The sequence below is a fragment of the Propithecus coquereli genome, unplaced genomic scaffold, assembly GCF_000956105.1.
Source record: "Propithecus coquereli isolate 6110/MARCELLA unplaced genomic scaffold, Pcoq_1.0 Scaffold84, whole genome shotgun sequence".
Taxonomy (NCBI): domain Eukaryota; kingdom Metazoa; phylum Chordata; class Mammalia; order Primates; family Indriidae; genus Propithecus; species Propithecus coquereli.
In genome coordinates this window covers 2,190,675-2,210,672 of record NW_012154618.1, presented here as the reverse complement: position 1 = coordinate 2,210,672, position 19,998 = coordinate 2,190,675, and the positions used below count along the sequence as shown (strand labels likewise).

Sequence of the window (19,998 nt, the reverse complement as noted above, 5' to 3'; positions counted from 1 at the left end):
TCCTCACCCCCAACCTTCCCTATGACTGTTACCCATACTAACTTTTTAAAAACAGCCTTATCGAGATATAATGCATATAGCACAAAGTTAACACGTTTAACTTGTACAATTCAATGGTTTTGAGCATATTTACAGAGTTATGCAACTATTACCATAATCTAATTTTTGAAATTTTTCATCATCCCAAAAATAAACCTTGTAAATAGACATTTCTTCGAAGAAGACATACACATGGCCAATATGTACGTGAAAAGATGGTCACCATCATTAGCCATTAAGGAAATGCAAATTAGAACCTCAATGAGATACCATGTCACACCCACAGGATGGCTAAAGTAAAAAACTAATAATAAGTGTTGACAAGGATGTGGGAAAATTAGAACCCTCATACTTTGCCTGTAGGATTGTAAAGCAGTGCCTGCCACTTTGCAAAACAGGAAGTTCCTCAGAATAGTAAACATAGACTTGCCATATGATCCAGCAGTTCTGCTTCGAGAGAATTAAAAACATGCACACACAAAAACTTGGGAAAATGTTTTAGACTTAGTGGTGATGGTTGTACAACTCTGTGAATATACTAAATACCACTGAATTTTTACACTTTTAAAAGGGCGAATTTTGTGGTATATAAATTATATCGATATGGCAGTCATACTAAAGAGCTTGGTACCCATTATATGCATACTGCATTTAAGATGCATTTGCAGGAAAAAAAAAAATTGCAGAAGGAAAATTAGCCTATTGGTTTGAAATTTAGCACTGAAAGTCAGAGGCCACTTGGCTGACTCTGACTCCAATGATTCAGCCCTGCCGTCATCTGAAAAACTAAGCAAATTGCAAAGAATTGGCACAAAAAAGCACATTAGAGATCGTCTGGTATCTATTCCAGCTCCTGATTTTACAGAGGAGGATGCTGAGCCGGGAGAAGGAGCAGGTGAGCTGGCCAGAATCAGGGGTCCCACGCAGCTGTCCTTTCCCACCTCTCTCCCCAAGCCCCTCAAATATTAGTTGAGCTTCTTTTCAGCTGTGTTGAAAGTCATAACCAAGGGCTAGAGAGTATTATTCATGACATCTGAAATGCAGAGACACACTAAGAAGGAGACTGAGAGTGGAGAAAGCAGCTTTTTTATGTCTGAACAAGATCAGCTCTTCTTCTGGGGTTGTGCGTGGTTAGCACGTATGTATCCCGGGACAACTATGAAAAAACAACAAACAAGGCAAGGAGAGACAAACTAATTTTGGGCCACAGTTGTGGGGTCGCTGAGGACACTAAAAATGAAGACATGCTGTTAGGGATGAGAGCAGAGGAATGTTGGCCGAGTGGGCGTGATGACCTCCCCGGGCACTTTACCCTTTCTCTGCAGGGAAGTCTCAAGTGCTGGGCTGATTAGGGCAGGCAGCTCTGCCCAAACCCAGGACACTTGCCTTTCCAGACCAAGGCCATCCCCAAAAAGTATGTTTTGGGGTAATTAAGAAACAACCCTGACAACCACCTTATTACTTTGCAAGACGAACTTTTAAAAATATTATAGTCAAACTTTCCAATATTGTACTCCATGCTGACATGGAATCAGATCAAACATGCTGGCCGTTGGCTCCTGAATGCAGAGCTCCCGGCCAGCCAGCTGCACAGGCGTGCTCCTCTCACTAACCTCACGGGGACGCAGCCCTGAATTTCTAGGACTGAATTTTTTTGGACTCCTTCTATAGCTTTATCAGGACTCTATAGCTTTAGCACCATTTTACCTTAGCACAAAACCTTACACAGTCTTCTTTAGCCCCTTTTAATCCATATTAACATTTAAACATAGCTTTTAGAATAGTTAGAATTACAAACCATTTTGTTCTTTTTTTTTTACTTAATATTTTGTGTGTACTTTTGCATAAAGCTGTATTATTTTTTCATGTTGATCCTTTTGAATGATTATATAATAATGCAAAGAATTCAGCTGTCACAGTGTATTTAATCATTTCCCTAAAAGGAAACATTTAGGTGGATTCCAGGATTTTTGTCTATTGCTAAAAAGAAAAGAAAACAAAAAGCTGTAATCAACATACCTGTACCTACAGTGGGTTTTCTTATGAAGTGTTTTCCAGGTAGGGGCTGAGCACAGTGCCAGGCGTGTGGCAAGTGCCAGTAAATATTAGGAGCTATTGTTACTCTTCTCTGAACAGGGGTTTCCTCATCCGTTAATGAGGATAATATTGGCACTTTTTACTGTAGTCGTAAGGATCACATTAGTAACAGGTACGCGAAACGTCTGGCACACAGTGGAAGCTCAGTACTAATATCATCCTTTCGAAATGGGAGACGGTCTGCCCTTCTGAGAACGCTGGAGGAAGACTCTGCAGACACAAGAGCTCTGGTGAAGGCAACAGTGTTCTGAGAATCAGAATCCACTCGGTTGTCGTTGGTACCTCATGTGTGATCCAGTACGGGGCGAGAGGAGTTAGGGGCATTTGGGAGTCGTTGACGCTGGGTTGCTCTGTTCCCCGTGATGATTCATCGATGTCGGCGTGCTCCGCTCCTCTTTGACACGCCCAGTGCCCAAGCCAAGCTGCGCTCTCACAGCTCGTGTTGCTCACCGGCGTCTTTGTCTACCCTCCTTCCCCTGATTGGAATGGCCTTCTCCTTTCCTAGTCAGTCGATTCACCAGGACACCACTCAGACACTCTCCTCTGAAGCCTGTTCCCCGATGCCCACGGTGAACTCACTCCTCAGAAGCCTGTTGTTTGCTTGCATCCCTGCCTTGGTGTTTATTTGCTGTCTTGTAGCTCCTGTTTCTTCAGGGGTGGGATCGTGTTACGCTTGCTGGTCTCCGTTTCACCATCTTCCATCCGGAGGGTCCACAGTAAATACTAGTGGGTTGAAAAAAGTAAGTGATTTTTCAGCCGATGTAGATGTCAATATATGAGGTCTGTCCGGAAAGTATCCAGCCACGTACTATGAAAAATAGAGGCATTTATTGAAGAAGATACAAGAAATACTGTGCATAGGACAATGACGCCTCAGTCCCCTTCAAAGTAGGCACGTTGGGACCTCACACAGTTCTCCCAGCATCTCTTACCTGCACACGTTCAACATTCTCGGGTGTTCTGCTTGCCACAGGCCTTCCAGAACGTGGATCACTTTCAACAGATTCTCAACCATCTTTGAAGCCTTTGTGCCACACTTTTATCTGCACTGTACTCAGTGCGTCGTCCCCGAAAGCCACCTGAATCACCCCAATAGTTGCGGAGGAGCGTTCAAGCTTGACATAAAATTCGATGCAGATTTGTTGCTCTACTTGCTCATTTTGAATGTGATGGCCACACAGTACACATGCTCACTCAGTGGCGTCTAGCGCCCCACTGGCTAGTACAGTGACATTCACGCGTGTGCATTACGGTCCACTCTCCTTGGCTGCCAGGTTACATCGGTGTCATGCAAGCTGCTCATTATATTAACAATGGCTGGATACTTTCAGGACATGTCGCGCACATGTGTGTGTAGTAGACTGTGTCTTAATTCCAGGAATTCTTTACTCTTGTTGACATTTATTAACGGAGCTCTGCAAAGAGAATTGCCCACCAAGAGCTTGTTTAAAATAGAGAACAACAAAAATGAAGAATATTCTAGGCCTGATCCATAAACCCTTCCCCAACACAATCTTTGTGCTCTTTCCCTGTCTCTCTGCTGAGTGGAGAGCACTTTGAGGACAGAGAGGAAGGTGGAACCGTGGAATTGAAGGGCCCTGGATTCCTGAGTAGTTGCTTGGAGAAGAACCAACCAGGACAGATGCCTGGGCAGGAAGACCTGTGTCAGACTTGCATGAGACATAAACATTTTTGGTGTTAAAACGAAATGCACAGAATACAGTGCCCATGCCTCTTGTCGGTTGGATGTTCTCACGTTAAGGAATGGGCTGAATTAAAGGCAAGCACTGCCTTGATTTATGGTCAGGGTACAATCTGAGTATAAACGTGTACTCCCCCCACCGTCTACAGTCCGCGGTTAGTCAGTATTTCTGAGTAATGCTCTGACGAGATTTCCCCTGTGCATACAGTCAGTAACCACGGTGATCCCGTCAGCCTCACGTGGTTGCTCATGTTTGGATGGGCTGCCATCTGCTGAGTGGCTTGGCTGCAACCAGGACTGACTCACAATTCAGTAACCTAAAATCCACTGTAGGAAGTCACTGTTTTCTACCCAGCTGACACTCGAAGCTGGCAGTTCTCTCTCTGAGGTGACGAGCCTCCTATTTTGAGAGTTAGCAGAGATCCTGCGCAGGGATTCCAAGTTCAATCTACAGTCCCTATAACTGAGCCGTGGCAATAGAGAGTCTCAACAAGCCATGGCAAATCAAGGACCATTGGTGTCCTGATGAGATGGGATCCTGTAACCCACCCCAATCTGGAGGTGGTCAGACAGCTCAGCCTTTCAGCACCCAACCCTGAACCTGGACATGGCCCAGAAAGGCCTGGATCACAGAAAACATCCTCATCAGACCCTTGCACCAAAGCCTTGTACTTTGCTCTTATGAATCCATCCTTACACGTGATTTTCCTAAGCCAAATCATCTGCTTTCCCAGCCCGAGAAGATGTTGAGCTGTAACAAGAGGATGATACAGGGATGGGGAGATGGGAGGTGGGTGGTAGACAGATGATGAGAGCTGTCAGCCCAGGTCATCCCTGGGGGTGTAGGGGGGGAAATGAAAAAAAAAAACCCAATACACAAAGAATGACAGTATTACGGAATACAGCAGAGATGTGCAGGGTGAATCCCAAGGTCACCGACAAGGTTAATTTCTGCCCGTCGTTGGCTGTGGTTTAGCTGGTACAACTGTCCCTCTGAGCTTCTGCTAGGAGAAGGCAGCCTTTCACTAGGGACAGAGGAGCCCGTTGATTTCAGGCTGTTATCCCAACTTACCTCCCTGCCTGCCTCACTCTTCTTTCTTTTCTTCCCTCTGGGTGCACACAGAGGAGGACGCACAGAGACAGGACTTGCCCTGAAATACGTTCTGCGCACAGGGTTCCCTGGAGGCCGAAATGGCTCTGTGCCTCAGGTCCTCATCCTCGCCACTGATGGGAAGTCCCAGGGGCACGTGGCGCTGCTGGCCAAGCAGCTGAAGGAAAGGGGCGTCGCTGTGTTTGCCGTGGGGGTCCGGTTTCCCAGGTAAGCGCGTCAGTCATGCTGAGTCAGCCCCCGTGCAATCGGCCTGGGGACTGTGACACAGCTGAGAGAGCCGTCAGAGCCACGGGGGGCGAGGGGAGCTGGAAGGGCCATCCTGGTCCTTCCATGGATCCATCTTTTCCCCACTCTGCCGTTTTGGCCCTGGTGCGCAGGGAGCTCCGGTCTTTGAGAAGCCTGAGAGGCTGCGTCAGCTTTGGTTTTGTCCGAACACTTAGTTGCAAATGCCAGAAGTTCAACTTAAATTTGGGCAAAAATGGAAATTCATGGAGTCATCTCATTTCACTGGGTGGGATGGGGGTCCCTCAGGGTGGGCAGGAGCCAGTAACTTTGATGCCATCGAGACTCTTCCTGTCCACCACATATCTCTGCTGTTCTGTCACCTGTTCTCTCAGCCTGGCTCTCGGGAAGCTGGAACCAGGGCTGTGGATGGCGCTCCAGCTGAGGTCTTCACAGCTCCGCACCGGAGGGAAAAGAAACATTTCCCCAGTTTTGAGTTGAATGATACAGGAAAGGATGCTGACTGGCCTGAGTCGGAGCCTGCTCCTGGGGCCAGGGGAGTGGGAGCCTGAGACTGGCTGCCCCCCAACCCCACTGGTCTAGATGCTGGGCAAATATGCCTTCCTAGAAGAGGGGGGCACAGGTCCTTAGTGCTCTTAACCCTAAAAATGGACATTACATGTAGTGCCTGGGCCTCTAGTTGTTGTGGGCATTAACTGCAATGACTCTGGTCTGGGCACTGTGCCCACAGGCATAAATCTCTGTACTAACTTTAGTGCATCATTCATTCTGTCAGTTAATAAATATAGTTGTCTTCTTCATGCTAGGCACTATTCTAGGATCTTGGGATACAGAGACAACAATGCAGAGTCCCTCTCAAAGCTTCCATTCTAGGAAAGGAACTAGATAATAAATAAGTGAAACTGTCATTTTGGGTGGAAATAAAATGCAAAGGAGAAAAATAAAGTAGGTTAAGAGGATAAAGGATGATGGGGAATAGAGAGGAAAGCCGTTTTAGATAGCTTTGGAAGGTCCTTCAAGCCGCCTTTGGGGAACTGATTTTTGAGCAGAAACTTGAGTGAAGTGCAGAGCGAGCCTTCCACACATCGGAGAAAAGAGCGGGTGAGGCAGGCAGGTGGATGACAGGTGCAAAGGCCCTGAGGCAGTCACGAGCTTGGTGTGTTAAGGAAGGAACAGCAAGACAGCCGGGGAGGAGCCGGACCCCAGCAAGCAAGGGGGAGAATTAGAAGAAAGAAGGCAGAAGGAGTGCGCAGGAATCAAGTCATAGAAACTTTGTGAGTCACGGCGAGGACTTTGGAGTTTATTGTGAGTAGGATAGGAGTCCCTAGAGGGTTTTGAGTAGGGAAATGACATCTTTAGAAGGTCGTACTGGCTTCCACGCAAGAATAGACTGGTGGGATGGGGGTGAGGGGAGAGGCAATAATGGGGGAAGGGAGAAAACTCGTTAGGAGCCTCTGGAGTGGCTCACACAAGAGGCCAGGGTGGCTCCTGGCAGGGACGCAGCTGTGGCATGCTGAGGAGTGGTCGGTCGCAGGATATGAACAATGGAGCGGCCAGCAGATTGGGGCCAGGAGGGCTGAGGCCGGCTGCAGCACCCCATGCGCCACCACTGTGGGGCCTCGACTGATGGGCCCCTTCTGTGCACATGTGCACAGAGGGTTCTGTCCCAGGTCCTGGGAGGAGTGTTTGGTTTCTTTGTGCATTCAGAGGAGAACAGGGAGTTTCTTATAAGTGAATTTTAGAAATGAATGAGGTTTTTGCCCTATCGCCAATCCTTGATCTACTCTGATGACTTTTCGATGGTAAGATTCTTCCAGATGCATTACTGACTGCCCTGTCTTCTTTAAAAGGGGTTTTTAAACTTCATTTAATCCTTTCTTCATGCCCTAGTGTCACACTCTACACATCATTCCATCCTGGGCACTAACAGTGCCACGCTCTGCCTATGGAGGTGTAAGGTGTACCAGCTGCCTGCCCTAGACGGCCTCGCGTTGCTAGCCTTCCAGTTCTTACGTCCACTGTTCATAATTCTGCAGTGTGTTTTTTTATTACTAACTGTCCTCGTTTGCAATTTGCTTGCTATCACCTAGGACTGCTTTCTTTCATATCTGGTAAATTGTCCTCATCAGCTACGGGTCTGGCAAAACCAGACGACTCGGTCTGTTAGGGCTGCGTCTGCAGTGAGCGCTGATTGCTCTTGTTGCTCCATGAATTAATATAGATGTGTTTGCAGATGGGATTTGTCTTGGGAGTTTTGCAGAGCTTTGCCCTGAAGGAATATGTGAACATGTTGGTTTGCATTTCAAATGCTGTTGCACTCGGAAGGGCGTCTCTGAAAGACAGTAGCGGCTGTATCCCACGAGGTGCTGCATTTCTCAGACCTAAAGGTTTGGATTTGCTTTGTAAAGCAAAGCAAATCTGTTAAAAACTACAGGATGAGAGCTGACAATGGAGTGCCCCACGAAACAGACAGCTGCCCGAATGGCTAAAAACAAGCTCTTGTTTAAACACTCTAGACTACCTGTCTCCATTCACAATAACCTAATAAATATGGAGCCAACGTATCTCTGTTTAACCCCTCTGTTAAGTGATAAATTTACCTTAGAACTTAGAAGTTAATCTTTGAAAGATTTTGTAACCATTTGTTCACGTAGATAGAATTAGTTAAAGGATCTGTAGAAGCCTTTTGAAAATCTGTTAACCTGAGAGGAACTACCTGTTGTTACGTAAATCTGTTACCCCTGGCAATTAATCACTATTCCCTGTAAGTTACCATGTAAGACCTCATTCGGGGCTTTTTGAGACCCACGGAGAAGGTCTAGGCCCCCCGAGATCCAGCTTTGCCTATAATCTTCATAAACTTATAAAACTATATTTCTGTCTCTGTGTATTCTTTTATTTCTTTTGTTTTCCATTTTTCTCTATTATTTTCTTATCCCTTGCAACTCTACCAAAGGGACCTGGTTTTTTGCAGGGAATGTTGGCCAAGTTCCCGGCAGCTCTGAGTGTGAGGCTGTCCTGGGAGGAAGGTCGTGAATTTGAACATGCGTACATCATGACCCACGATGGGGCTTCCTTGAGGACTTTCTGTGGTTCACTTGTCAGCCGTTACCCACATCCTAGATTGACGAGGTCACTGCTAAGTGGCCCCTGGGTCAGTGGGGTGGTGCTGCTGTCCACAAGGAGCCCACAGCCCAGGAGATGGGTGGGCAGGAGGAGGGCAGCCATGGGGCCACAAGTAAGTTGTCGTAACTTCTTGGCACAGGTGGGAAGAGCTGCACACACTGGCCAGCGAGCCGAGGGAGCAGCACGTGCTGTTGGCTGAACAGGTGGAGGATGCCACCAACGGCCTTCTCAGCACCCTCAGCCGCTCTGCCATCTGCACCTCTGCCTCTCCAGGTAAGACCTTGCAGCCTGGGAGGGAGTAGGGTGGAGGTGGGGGAGGGTTCTCTGATGCAAGAGGTCAGGACCCAGGAGCCTCCCCAGGGAGGGAGGGCGAGAGAAATGGAGGCTAGCACTGGGTACGCTGCTTGGTCCCCATGTCCCTCCCTGTGGGTTTCACATCTGGGAGACCAAGGTGGTCTCTATGGAAGTAGAGGGGCCCAGGGCTTGGGACAGTCAGGCCCAAAGCCTGTCCTCTGCGCAGGAGGAAGAACGAGGTCTGCTCCCCCTGCCTTGCTCAGCACAGAGGGGCACAGGCAGCCTTCAGGCTTGGAGCGAGATCCCTGTGTTCTAGTGTCCTTGTCAGGGTCCACTGATGAGCTTGAGTGACGTATGTTACGTAGGATGTCCACGTGCACGTGTTATGTAAAAGCCGTGTGGGGCGGGGCCCGTGCAGAGGATTTGTCAGGGATTGGCTGCCCCACTAAACAAGCAGGGTGGGGACCCTCACCTGGGATGCTTTGCCCTGACAGAGACAGAGGCGGCCCAGGGCAGGGGATGGGGTGGAACCTCCAGGAGCAGGAGCATCTGCTGGGGGAGTGTGGGTGGCAGAAGGAGGGTAACCTCGTCTTCTCCGTCGGTGTGTGCCGTGGACGCAGACTGCGGGGTCAGGGCTCACCCCTGTGAGCGCAGGACGCTGGAGACGGTCCGGGAGCTCGCCGGCAGCGCCCTGTGCTGGAGAGGATCGCGGCGGACCAGTGCCGTGCTGGCCACGCGCTGTCCCTTCTACAGGTTTGTCTGCAAGGTCTGGGCTTGGCCTGAGTGGGCGTGGAGGCTCCCAGTGCCGAGCACTCTGAGCCACAGGGAGAACAGCTTTGGGACCGTGGAGCTCGTGACAGGGATGGGAGGAGACCTGGGAGAGAGGCGGGGACGCATCTCTGGGGCGACAGGGCAGAGTGTCCCTAACACGCAGCCCAGGCGCACAGGGCAAGCAAGGGTGGCCAGGTCACAGCCGTTCTGGAAGGCCAGTGAGTGAGCCCAGAGCTGGCCCTACAGAGCAGTGCTCTGGACTTGGGACATTGGTTTGGTAACTTGGTTCCTCTGAGCACCGGTGTCCGCGTTATGGGCTGAGTGAGGCAGAAGGATGATGATCTGTGGATGAATTCCAGTCATGGAGGCTGTGGGGATGCTGGGTTCTTAGACACTGGGGTCCAGGCACTCAGCAGCACCTGCCACTTGGTCACCAGCCCTTCCCTCGCAAACGCTCCTGCGCCATCCGGCAGCACTTTACCCAGACTACCACACAGCACCTCTGCCCAGAGACGTGTGATTTCGCCCTCTTGCCCTTTCTGGAGGGCCAGGGTGGGGTTTGAACCGGCCACATCTTTGCCCCTTGGTCCTGCACCCAGTGACGAGCTTGGAGCACAGCACGCTGTGACATGAATGGCTTGGCCAGAGAAGCCTCGGGGGCTGTGCTGGGCTGACGGAGAATCCAAAGGCCACCTTGGCTGGGAAGGGCCATGCCTCTGTATGGGGGTCAGAGGAAATGGGGCCACTAGAGGCTGTCTTCAGAACCCGAGCTATCAAGTAAAGGGAGGCATTTGTTCCTTAGTGACCAGGTTCCAAGTGCCCACTCTGAGCCAGGCAGTGGGCAGTAAGGAGATGGCACAGTTGCTGCCCCCAAGGAGCTGGCAGCCCAGAGGGGGCAGTGAGGAGACCAGTGGCCACCTTGAGGCATCCTGGATGCCAGGGTGGGTTCCATCCTCTCTGGGTCCTCATGGAGAAGGTGCTGCTTGAGCAGTCTCGGGCGGCTGGGAAGCAGAGCTGATGGGCAGAGGCACCTGGCGAGCCTGGTGGGTGGAGGGTATACTTGCTGGATTTTATACGCAGACTCTGAGTCAGGCTGCTGGATTTTTAATCCCAGCATCGCCACTAGCGTGCTGTCAACTTGCACCGCCTGCTTCTACATTTGCAAAGGGCATGGTAATAGCACCTGCCCTGCACTAACCTTGCAGGCTCCTAGAACACAGCACCTAGGAAGCTCGTTATCGGTTCCCTCCCTCAGCAAATACCCACTAAGGTGACACTCCAGTGGGGGAGGCAGCCATAAACAAAACGAACACAGCAAATAAGCCATTCAGCGGTGATAAGTGCTATGGAGGAAATGACGCCAGAATGGGGATGGGGCAGGGTGGCAGTTTAGAGCGTCCAGGGAGGGCCCACAGAGATCGTGGCGTTCGTGTCCAGACCCGAGGGAGATGGGGGCAGATCCCAGCAAAGACCCTGCCCACAGCGTCTGATCCATCAGCCCCGATTCTCAGGGGCCTGCAGGGGAGGGAGTTGGGCCCCCGGAGCTTCCTGGGCCCAGACTTTATGAGGTCACCAGGAACAGGCATGGCAGGGAAGATTTCCCTTTAATGAGCTGGCAGCGTGGCATACGTTTTATTTCAGCAATTCCTTGAGTTCTTAATTGACTTAGCTTTTATCCCATTTTGCCCCAGGAAAGACCCAGCCCTAGAAGTGAGCCCAATTAGCCTGCCTCTGGGGGGGCAGCCTGGGTGGGGTCTTGTGGGAAGAAGCCCTTTTTGGAGGACTTTAGGGAACTTTTTTGCCAAGGCCCAAGTCTTAGGTGAGGCCATCCCAGGAGCTGCATCCAACCAAGAGTGAGGCTTTCTGTCCACCGGAGGAGAAACCACTCCTGCCCTGCAGGGTACGTTGCCCCTGAGACTCGGGAGAGGCGGGAGGTGAAGCCCAGGGACAAAGTGTGCAGGCTCTAGAGTCAAGTGGTCTGCTGCATTCCCGTAACTGCAGGACTTCAGGCTTCCCCATCTGCAAGATGCAGATAACCGTCTTTTCAGGTGGCTGTGGGTTCAAGGGAACAATGGAGCCACCCTGGGAATGGTGGCCGTTGTGTTATTACAGAATGTTAGTGCTCAGATGGACCTGAGAAGTCAACAAGTCTGGTGGTTTGCAAATCTTCTTAAGCTGCGCAGCCTCGTGTAGACACTTGCGTGGACCAGACAGAAGCACACACGTTTGGGATGAAGGGATGGGGCTGGGGCAGTGGCAGAGGGCTGGCACCTTGGTCTGTCAGTCCTCTTCTCTCTCCATTGAACCTCCAAGGAATGCAGGTGAAAACTGCAGATAGAGTTACTGTATAGAAGGAACTAAAGATCAGAGAAGGAAAGTAACATGTCTGGGGTCACACAGCCAGAATCTGGTTCCCAGGATTTTTCTCCCCACTGTATTGCGGGCCTCAGAAAGTAACCTATAATAAAATGCTGTTTCCATAATTTGGAATTTTACACACAGATGTCTCTAACTTCTAATACAATAGAAAGCTTATATTATCTTTTTTTTTTTTTTAATTGGGTAGTTTGAAACATTCCTTACTCTGTGTGCAGATAAAAGTTAGGGTAGAATCAAGAAAGAAAACAAGGAAGTCTTTCTTGGCCCACTTGTGCACTGGAATCTTATATCATCTTTTAGTGTTGTAAATAATCTTCCAGGTTTCTGCCGTCCCTTTATACCTCTGATCTCTCTACTCTTTTGTTTCCTTGGATTGTAGCTGGAAGAGAGTGTTCCTAACCCACCCTGCCACCTGCTACAGGACCACCTGCCCAGGTATGGTCTGCCTGTAGCATTCGCCAGCTCTTTCTGGGCCCTGGGTTTGTAAAGGGACATTTATAATCCTGGGGCAGAGGGAGGGGGTGGGCATGGCTCCAGGGCAGAGGGATGGGGCGTCTGGGAGGCAGAGGAGTGTGCTCGTGCTGTACTCATTCCTTCTTGCCCCGTGGAATTTTTTCACTGAGAATGGGGAGACAGCTTTGGAATGACTCCCCTTAACCCAGCCTCCTTGCATCGGGAAGAAGCAGAGAAGGGCAGGCCCTCAGCACCAGCTTTGCAGACAGCCTCCAATCCAGCGCCAAACTCGGGGCAAGACACCTGAGTGGTGTCCTCTTCTATAAAATGGGGTGACGTTTGCCCGATGTCTGGAATCCCCATTTCCCTCCTCTGCGTGATGGGGGGTATCACACATGGGGTGCTAGGGAAGCCTCAGTGGATAATGCCCGCGGACGTGCTCCCTCAGCTGTAAAATCCCAAACTCGAGGACTTTCCAACACCGTCTGCATCATTCATAGTCCCCAGTGTGCCCGCACTGTCCCTTACCTGGGCCCAGGAGTGGGAAGTTGCACTCGAGCGTGTAGGTGTCAGTTGTGTGGATCTGCCACCCTGCTGAGGCCAGGAGCCTTGCTTCCCAGAGCAGAGCCCAGCGGTTGCGCACGGCCGGGTCACGAGCATTCCTGCCTGCGGTCAGGTGGTCCCTGCGGCATCCCCTTCCACAGTTCTAAAGTTCCAGCATCACTGGCCTCTGAAGCATAGGAGGCTCTAACGCTGGGGCTGTTTCCACTCAGAAATTAGAGTTGGAGGACTTTCAGTTTTGGAACCAGAGTGACCTGAGTTTGAGTCCCAGCTTTGCCCCTTACCAACTGCCTGACCTTCAGCACATGACTTCTACCTGTTGATTTTCAGCTTCCCCATCTGTGAAATGGTTTTTTTTGTTTTTTTTACAGTACCTATGTCACAGGATTGTTTTGACAGTGAAAGGAGAGCATGCATATGTTGTGGCCAGCACAGTACCTGGCACATAGTAGATGCTCAACTAAAGGCCACTGTCGCTGCTGTCAGGGAGCCCCCAGTCATTTCCACGATGTTCCGGCTGACACGAGAGCAGGCCCAGCAAGGCGCCCAGAGTTAGCCTCAACCGTTTCTACCTTTGAAAAGTCTATAGTTATAAGGAAGTGACCACCAAGTAACATATTTACATTTTTAAGCAAAAGGGACAGAAATCTCCAATCCTAATAGCAACCACACTGAGCTGCTCATCGAGTCCTTGGACCCTATGAGCTCAGGAAGGTCCTGATTGTTCTCTGTAACCCTGAGAAGCAGGTCATGTGGTTTTGCTGGCATTTTGTAATAATTGGTAAAGAAATTGGCAGGGAGCTTAGATATTGACTGCAGGGTATCAGAGATCAGACACTTCAGAATGGGCCCGATTTCGACATAGGCTGTGGTTTCCTGTGTAAAATTTCAGCTTGAAGAGGCATCACTCAGAATTCGCACCTCAGATCCAAAACCAAATGCTGTTACTACCTGTCGTGGGGTGTTTGCTTTGTGCTGGGACTCTCTCTGGATGAATTCATTTCATCCGCACAGTAACACCGTGGAACCAGTTCAGTGACCGTCACCCCTTCTTAGATGAGGGTACGAAGCTTGGAGAAGTCAGTAAAGGTGCCCCGGGGAAGTGGGGGAGGCCACGTTCACTGCTGAGCATCCGACTGCAGGGGCCAAAGGCTCATGCTTTGCTGTGTGGGATGCAGAGGCCGTGAGAACCTCCACGTGCAGAGTGTAGAAGAAAGGGCACCATCAGCTCCGCAGTGTCCCTGAGCTCTTGGTCCTTGTCAAGCTCACCTCCAACAGCAGTTACTCGCCGTGGTTGCCCTGAGCTCCTCCAGGCAGCTGTGGGTGATCAAGGCTGGTGTTCCCAGGGTCAGAGCCAAGATCCACGTCCTGTTGGCACGTCCCTGAATGAGCCTGTAATTCACACAGGGCCCTGCCACACCCACCACTCGGTGTCCCTTACCCACCATGCTCAGCCCCTCCTTTAGGAACTTGTTAGTTCTTGCCCCCTCTGCCGCAGGGTTCCTAGTAGACCAGGTGGGAAGGAAGGGTTGGCCCCTGGTGGGGCAGGGTGGCCTGCGGGACTCGCATCTCTGCACCCCTCTGTGCTGTACATGTCTGTTAATGGGCATCTCTCTGACAGGCCCTTGTGACTCCCAGCCCTGCCAGAATGGAGGCACGTGTGTCCCGGAAGGACTGGACAGGTACCACTGCCTCTGCCCTCTGGCCTTCGGAGGGGAGGCTCACTGCGGTACGTATGCACGGGCCTCCTAGGGCTCTGGCCACTGGGCAGCAGGTGGGGGATGGGCTCCGCCTTCTTGCTGCAGGATGGCTCTCCAGATGCACCACCGGTCTGCCGTCCCATGCGGTGCAGCCGCTGAGTGCGCCATGAACCAATAATTCTGGTGGCAGAGCTCTGGGTAGGACAGTGGCCCCTGGCTTATCAGCTGTAGAATGGCCACCCTGATGTTTGAGCACTGCCAAGCCAACCTGAAGAGCCGACCCAGCTCTGGGTCCCGGTTCTGGGCAGAATCTTCTCTCCTCTCTTCTATGAAAGTGGAGCAAGGGGCCTCAACCCCTTTTGGTTTTAAAGGTATGAAATGAAGATTATGATAGGCTTTAGCTCAGTGGGTGATTGACAGTTTTTTATTTTGTTTTGTTTTTTGAGACAGACTCTTGCTGTGTCACTCCTGGGTAGAGTGCAGTGCATTGTCATAGCTCACTGCAACCTCAAACTCCTGGGCTTAAGTGATCCTCCTGCCTCAGCCCCCCGAGTAGCTGGGATTACAGGCACATGCCACCATACTTGGCTAATTTTTTTCTATTTTTTGTAGAGACAGGGTTTCACTCTTGCTCAGCCTGGTCTCGAACTCCTGACCTCAAGTGATCCTCCTGCCTCAGCCTCCCAGAGTGCTAGGATTATAGGCTTGAGAGTTTTAAATAAGATTATGTATGCAAAGTCTTGTTAAATAATAACTTAAAAAAAAAAAAAACGTGGCATTGAGTTAATTGGAGATCTATTTGGAAAAAATGAATCTTGACACAGTACCTCACAGCCTACCCCAAAATCAATTCCAGTGGGATTACACACTTAAATGTAAAAGGCAAAGCAGTGAGGCTTCTGGAAGAAAACAAAAGAGCATGTCTCCCTGATCTTGAGTTAGACAAAGACCTCTCAGGACACAAAAAGCATTAACCATAATGGGAAAAAGTTATAAAAGCGATGCCATTTTTCTTTTTAAAAAGTGCTTGGATGGAGACTCGTAGGGAGGGCCGGGAGCGCTGCTTGTCTGGCCTCGTCTCTAACTCTGTGATGATTCGTGGTCACCTAAGCCTCTTTGGCCCCGGTTTCTCTGTCCCATCTCTCCTGGGAGTTTCTCCCGGCCCACGTGTGTTTGGGCATCTTGGGTGGGACTCATCTGCAAGTTCCAGTGGCCACAGCATGACAGGGGGTGTCGCTGTGATTCTGGCAGCCCCAAAGCTGAGCCTGGAATGCAGAATCGACGTCCTCTTCCTGCTGGACAGCTCCGCGGGCACCACTCTGGAGGGCTTCCTGCAGGCCAAGGCCTTCGTGAAGCGGTTTGTGCAGGCCGTGCTGAGTGAGGACTCCCAGGCCCGAGTGGGTGTGGCCAGGTACAGCAGGGAGCTGCTGGTGGCAGTCCCCGTGGGGGAGTACCAGGACGTGCCAGACCTGGTCAGGAGCCTCGACGGCATTCCCTTCAGTGGCGGCCCCACCCTGACGGGCAGTGCCTTGCGGCAGGCGGCAGAGCGCGGCTTTGGGAGCGCCACCAGGACGGGCCAGCACCGACCACGCAGAGTGGTTGTCCTGCTTACTGAGTCGCACTCGCAGGACGAGGTGGCCGGCCCGGCACGTCACGCGAGGGCCCGAGAGCTGCTCCTGCTGGGCGTGGGCAGTGAGGCCGTGAGGGCAGAGCTGGAGGAGATCACGGGCAGCCCGGAGCACGTGATGGTCTACACAGACCCTCAGGACCTGTTCAACCAAATCCCGGAGCTGCAGGGGAAGCTGTGCAGCCGGCTGCAGCCAGGTAAGGTCCCGGCACCTGGCCCAGGGCCGGCGGGTCCTTCCTCCTTTTGGTCACCACTTACTCTCGCCCAGCACCTGTGCCAGGGCCTGAACCCACAGCCCACTCTTCTGTGCACAGCCACACGGCAGCTTCTCAGTGTACTTGTCACTACAGTGGGACGGACAGTACCACCTCCTGAGAGGCTCTTCGTGAGGAGTAAGACAAGCAGTATGCACAGTACAGAGTAAGCCCCCAGCGAGTTTTAGGTGTTGCTATTTATTATTGTTGTTAACAAGGTGCTCTGAATCTACTAAGCACGCTCTAGGGCAGCAGCTTTCCAGCTTCTCTGATGGCAACCCACAGAGGGAAATGCATTCCCAGTACACACGCACGCACGCACACACCCACAGCTGAAACAAGCATTTCCTGAGATGATACTTATCCTGTCTGCCCGGGATGCATTCCGACATTCTTCTATTCTGTTCTGTTTCACAAGCCACGAGGTTTCTTTGGCGACCCGCTATCGGAGGCTGCTCTGGGGAACGCTGCCCCAGGAGTGGACGTTGCCATGCAGCGGGCAGGGACCTGGCCCATGGCCCGAGATGGGCTCCCTGAGTTCTTTCGTAGGAAGGTGGCCTAGGAAGCTGCACATGGGATTCAGCTTCTCAGCTGATGCCACTGTCCCCAAGGCAAGAGCCCTCCTGTGAGGTTCCCCTTGTCTTTTGTTTTGCTTTAGAATAGTTGTAGATTCACTGAAAAAAAGTGACAATAGTAGAGCTCCCTACACCCCACACCCAGTTTCCCCTTATTAACACCGACATCACTGTGGCCCGTCCTTACAGTTAATGAACCAATATCGATACGTTGTTATTTACTAGAGTCCCTAGTGTTTACCTGCTGTCCTTTCTCTGTTCTAGAATCCCATCTTGTTCAGTCAGCCTGTTTCCTTGGGCGCTGTGTGGTTGCGACAGCATCTCAGACTCCTTCCTTGTGCAGGAATGGTTTTTAAAAGCCAGTAAATGGGAGCATCAGATTCTCTAACTCTGTACTTAGACCTTTCCAGTGGCTCCCTTTGCACTTGGAGTAAAACCCAAACTCCTTCCACTGGCTTCTGAGAGCTGTCTGTGGTCTGGCCCCTGCGGGCCTGTCTGCAGCCCCTGCCCGGGAGAGACCGCCTCCCTGGCTGAGGAGCACCCCTCCCCTGCCCCACCCTACCCGGCCGGCTCACAGTTGCTCGTCCTCAGTTCTTAGCTGCAATGTCACCTTCATGGAGAAGCCCTGACCTCTCCTCCCGGTTTTATGTTGCCCTGCTGGTCTCTGTCAGAGTCCCAGCTTTCTCCGACGCTGCTCACACCATTTGCAATTCTGTGTTCATTTCACATCCGTCCCTCTGGACTGCCAGCCTGCTGAGGGCCGGTGTCGGCCTGTTGTGTCCTCACTGTATGATTAGTGCCCTGTATACAGTGGATGGGTGAAGGTACAGGTGAGGGTGCTGTCACAAAGGGTGCCCAAAGCCCAAGGGCTTACATAGGGCAGACGTTTATTTCTCTTGCATGCAGCTCAGAGGTGAGTGGCCTAGGCCAGCAGGGTGGCTTGGCTGCCTTGTGGCTTCCACCTTGAGGTCCAGGGTCACCATTTCTCAGCCCGCAAGAAGGGGGAGAGGGGAAGTGGAAGGCAAGCAGCTTCCACTTGCACAAGTTTGAAATTGCACAAGTTCAAATTTGGAAATTGCATAATTATGCCCAATCACATCCCATCAGAGGGAGGCTGGGAAATGTAGTCTAGCTGGGCATTCATATTCCTGCTAATATTCTAGGAGAGGGGTGTTCTGTGACTAAAAGGAAGGTGTGGAGGGCGGAGACTGCAGCAGACAGAGCGGCCTGGCTGACCCGGGCTCCGCCCAGCCTAGAGCAGCCCCCACGGTGCAGCTGGGTCCAGACGAGGGCTCCGGCCAGCAGAGCCCACGAGGCTTACTCTCTGTGCCCCTGCAGGCTGCCAGGCGCAGTCGCTGGACCTTGTCTTCATGCTGGACGCCTCAGCCTCAGTGGGGCCCGAGAACTTCGCTCAGATGCAGAGCTTCGTGAGAAACTGTGCCCTCCGGTTTGACGTGAACCCCGACGTGACGCAGGTCGGCCTGGTGGTGTACGGCAGCCGGGTGCAGACCGCCTTCGGGCTGGACACGCATTCCACCCTGGCCGCGGTGCTGTGGGCCATGAGCCAGGCCCCCTACCTGGGTGGGGCGGGCTCGGCCGGCACGGCCCTGCTGCACATCTATGACAAGGTGATGACCGTCCAGAGGGGCGCCCGGCCTGGTGTCCCTAAGGCTGTGGTGATGCTCACAGGTGGGAGGGGGGCGGAGGACGCGGCTGTCCCTGCCCAGAAGCTGAGAAACAATGGCGTCTCCGTCTTGGTCATGGGTGTGGGGCCTGTCCTGAGAGAGGCACTGCGGAGGCTCGCGGGTCCCCGGGACTCCCTGATCCACGTGGCAGCTTACTCAGACCTGCGCTACCACCAGGACCAGCTCATCGAGTGGATATGTGGAGGTGAGTGCGAGAATCCACACCCTCGGGGCTCCCTTCGAGGCACGGCCTCAGTCTGAGCCTTCACGTAGGTCGTTACGAGGACAGCGGCTCTTCCCAGCCACTCGGCACTCACTTTCCCCGAGCCAGGTCCCGTGCTAACAACTCCCAAGCTCCATAAAATCTTGCAGGAGGCCTGTCCGGCCCCCTTTGACATCTAAGGTGCAGAGAATTTAACTAACACAGATAACTCCTTCCCAAACTTGAGAATCTGTGCATTCCATTTAAATGGATGACATTTTTAGATTATCCCCCCACTCCCCCGGCAAGGTAGGGGTATCCTAAAATGAACCTGTCGCTTCAGGGCCAAGGGAGGCACTAAGACGTGTGAGACACTATTCTAGTGGCCTTGCGTCGGCACTGGGCTTATTTAGGGAAGGGGTCTTTGGGTCTGACCCAGGCCGGGCCTGGGGGGCATGTTCTCCATCGCAGAAGCCAAACGGCCCGTCAGCCTGTGCAAGCCCAGCCCGTGCACGAACGAGGGCACCTGCGTCCTGCAGAACGGGAGCTACCGCTGCGAGTGCCGGGACGGCTGGGGGGGCCCCCACTGCGAGAACCGTGAGTGCGGCTCTTGCTCGGGCGCCTGGGCCGGGGGTGGTATCCTGAGTCCTGCCGAGTCACACGAACGCAGCTGCAGGCGGGTTCTGGGGCATTAGCTCAGCAGAAGGAATCAGTTGTTGATTTGTTCACCCACAAAGCAGTTGGTACCTCGTGCATCCCAGACTTTCTTCTAGGTGTGGGGAGTGCAGCAGTATCATGGAGCTTCCATCCCAGTAGGAGACAGATAGTAAATAAGTGCAGCCTGTAGTATACTCCATGGTGCTGATCCTGACAGCTAGGAGGGAGCCCTCCCCGGGCAGGGAACAGGGATGACGACGACGGATGCAGCACAGAGGCAGATGGGCTAATAGGTGTGGTGGGAGCCAGTGGAAGCTCTTTGGTGAGTGTTTCTGTTTGCTCACTGAAATGGGGGGATATGCGGGAACAGTGAGAGGAGATGGGGAGGAGGTGCTGGAGGCTTGAGAGAGAGGATGAGAAGTAACTGTCTAGGAGAGAAGGGGAACAGATTAAGGATGTAGACAGTGATTGTCAGGCAGCATCATGGGCCCACCTGTGGCTTCTGTTCACGAGTTGAAAGTT

At 52.1% G+C, this 19,998-nt stretch overlaps 1 protein-coding gene across 1 annotated transcript in view; it reads left to right on the top strand.

Annotated features, from left to right (window-relative positions):
* VWA2 (von Willebrand factor A domain containing 2) overlaps nt 1-19,120 on the top strand; it is a 29,119-nt gene extending 9,999 nt beyond the window's left edge. The window contains exons 5-11 of the mRNA XM_012663889.1: nt 4,962-5,156; nt 8,458-8,591; nt 9,233-9,365; nt 12,142-12,197; nt 14,398-14,505; nt 15,728-16,300; nt 18,271-19,120. Coding sequence (XP_012519343.1) covers nt 4,962-5,156; nt 8,458-8,591; nt 9,233-9,365; nt 12,142-12,197; nt 14,398-14,505; nt 15,728-16,300; nt 18,271-18,878 — 1,807 coding nt within the window. The 3' untranslated portion in view covers nt 18,879-19,120. The remainder of the gene's footprint in view (nt 1-4,961; nt 5,157-8,457; nt 8,592-9,232; nt 9,366-12,141; nt 12,198-14,397; nt 14,506-15,727; nt 16,301-18,270) is intronic.
* Nucleotides 19,121-19,998: the final 878 nt, after the last annotated feature.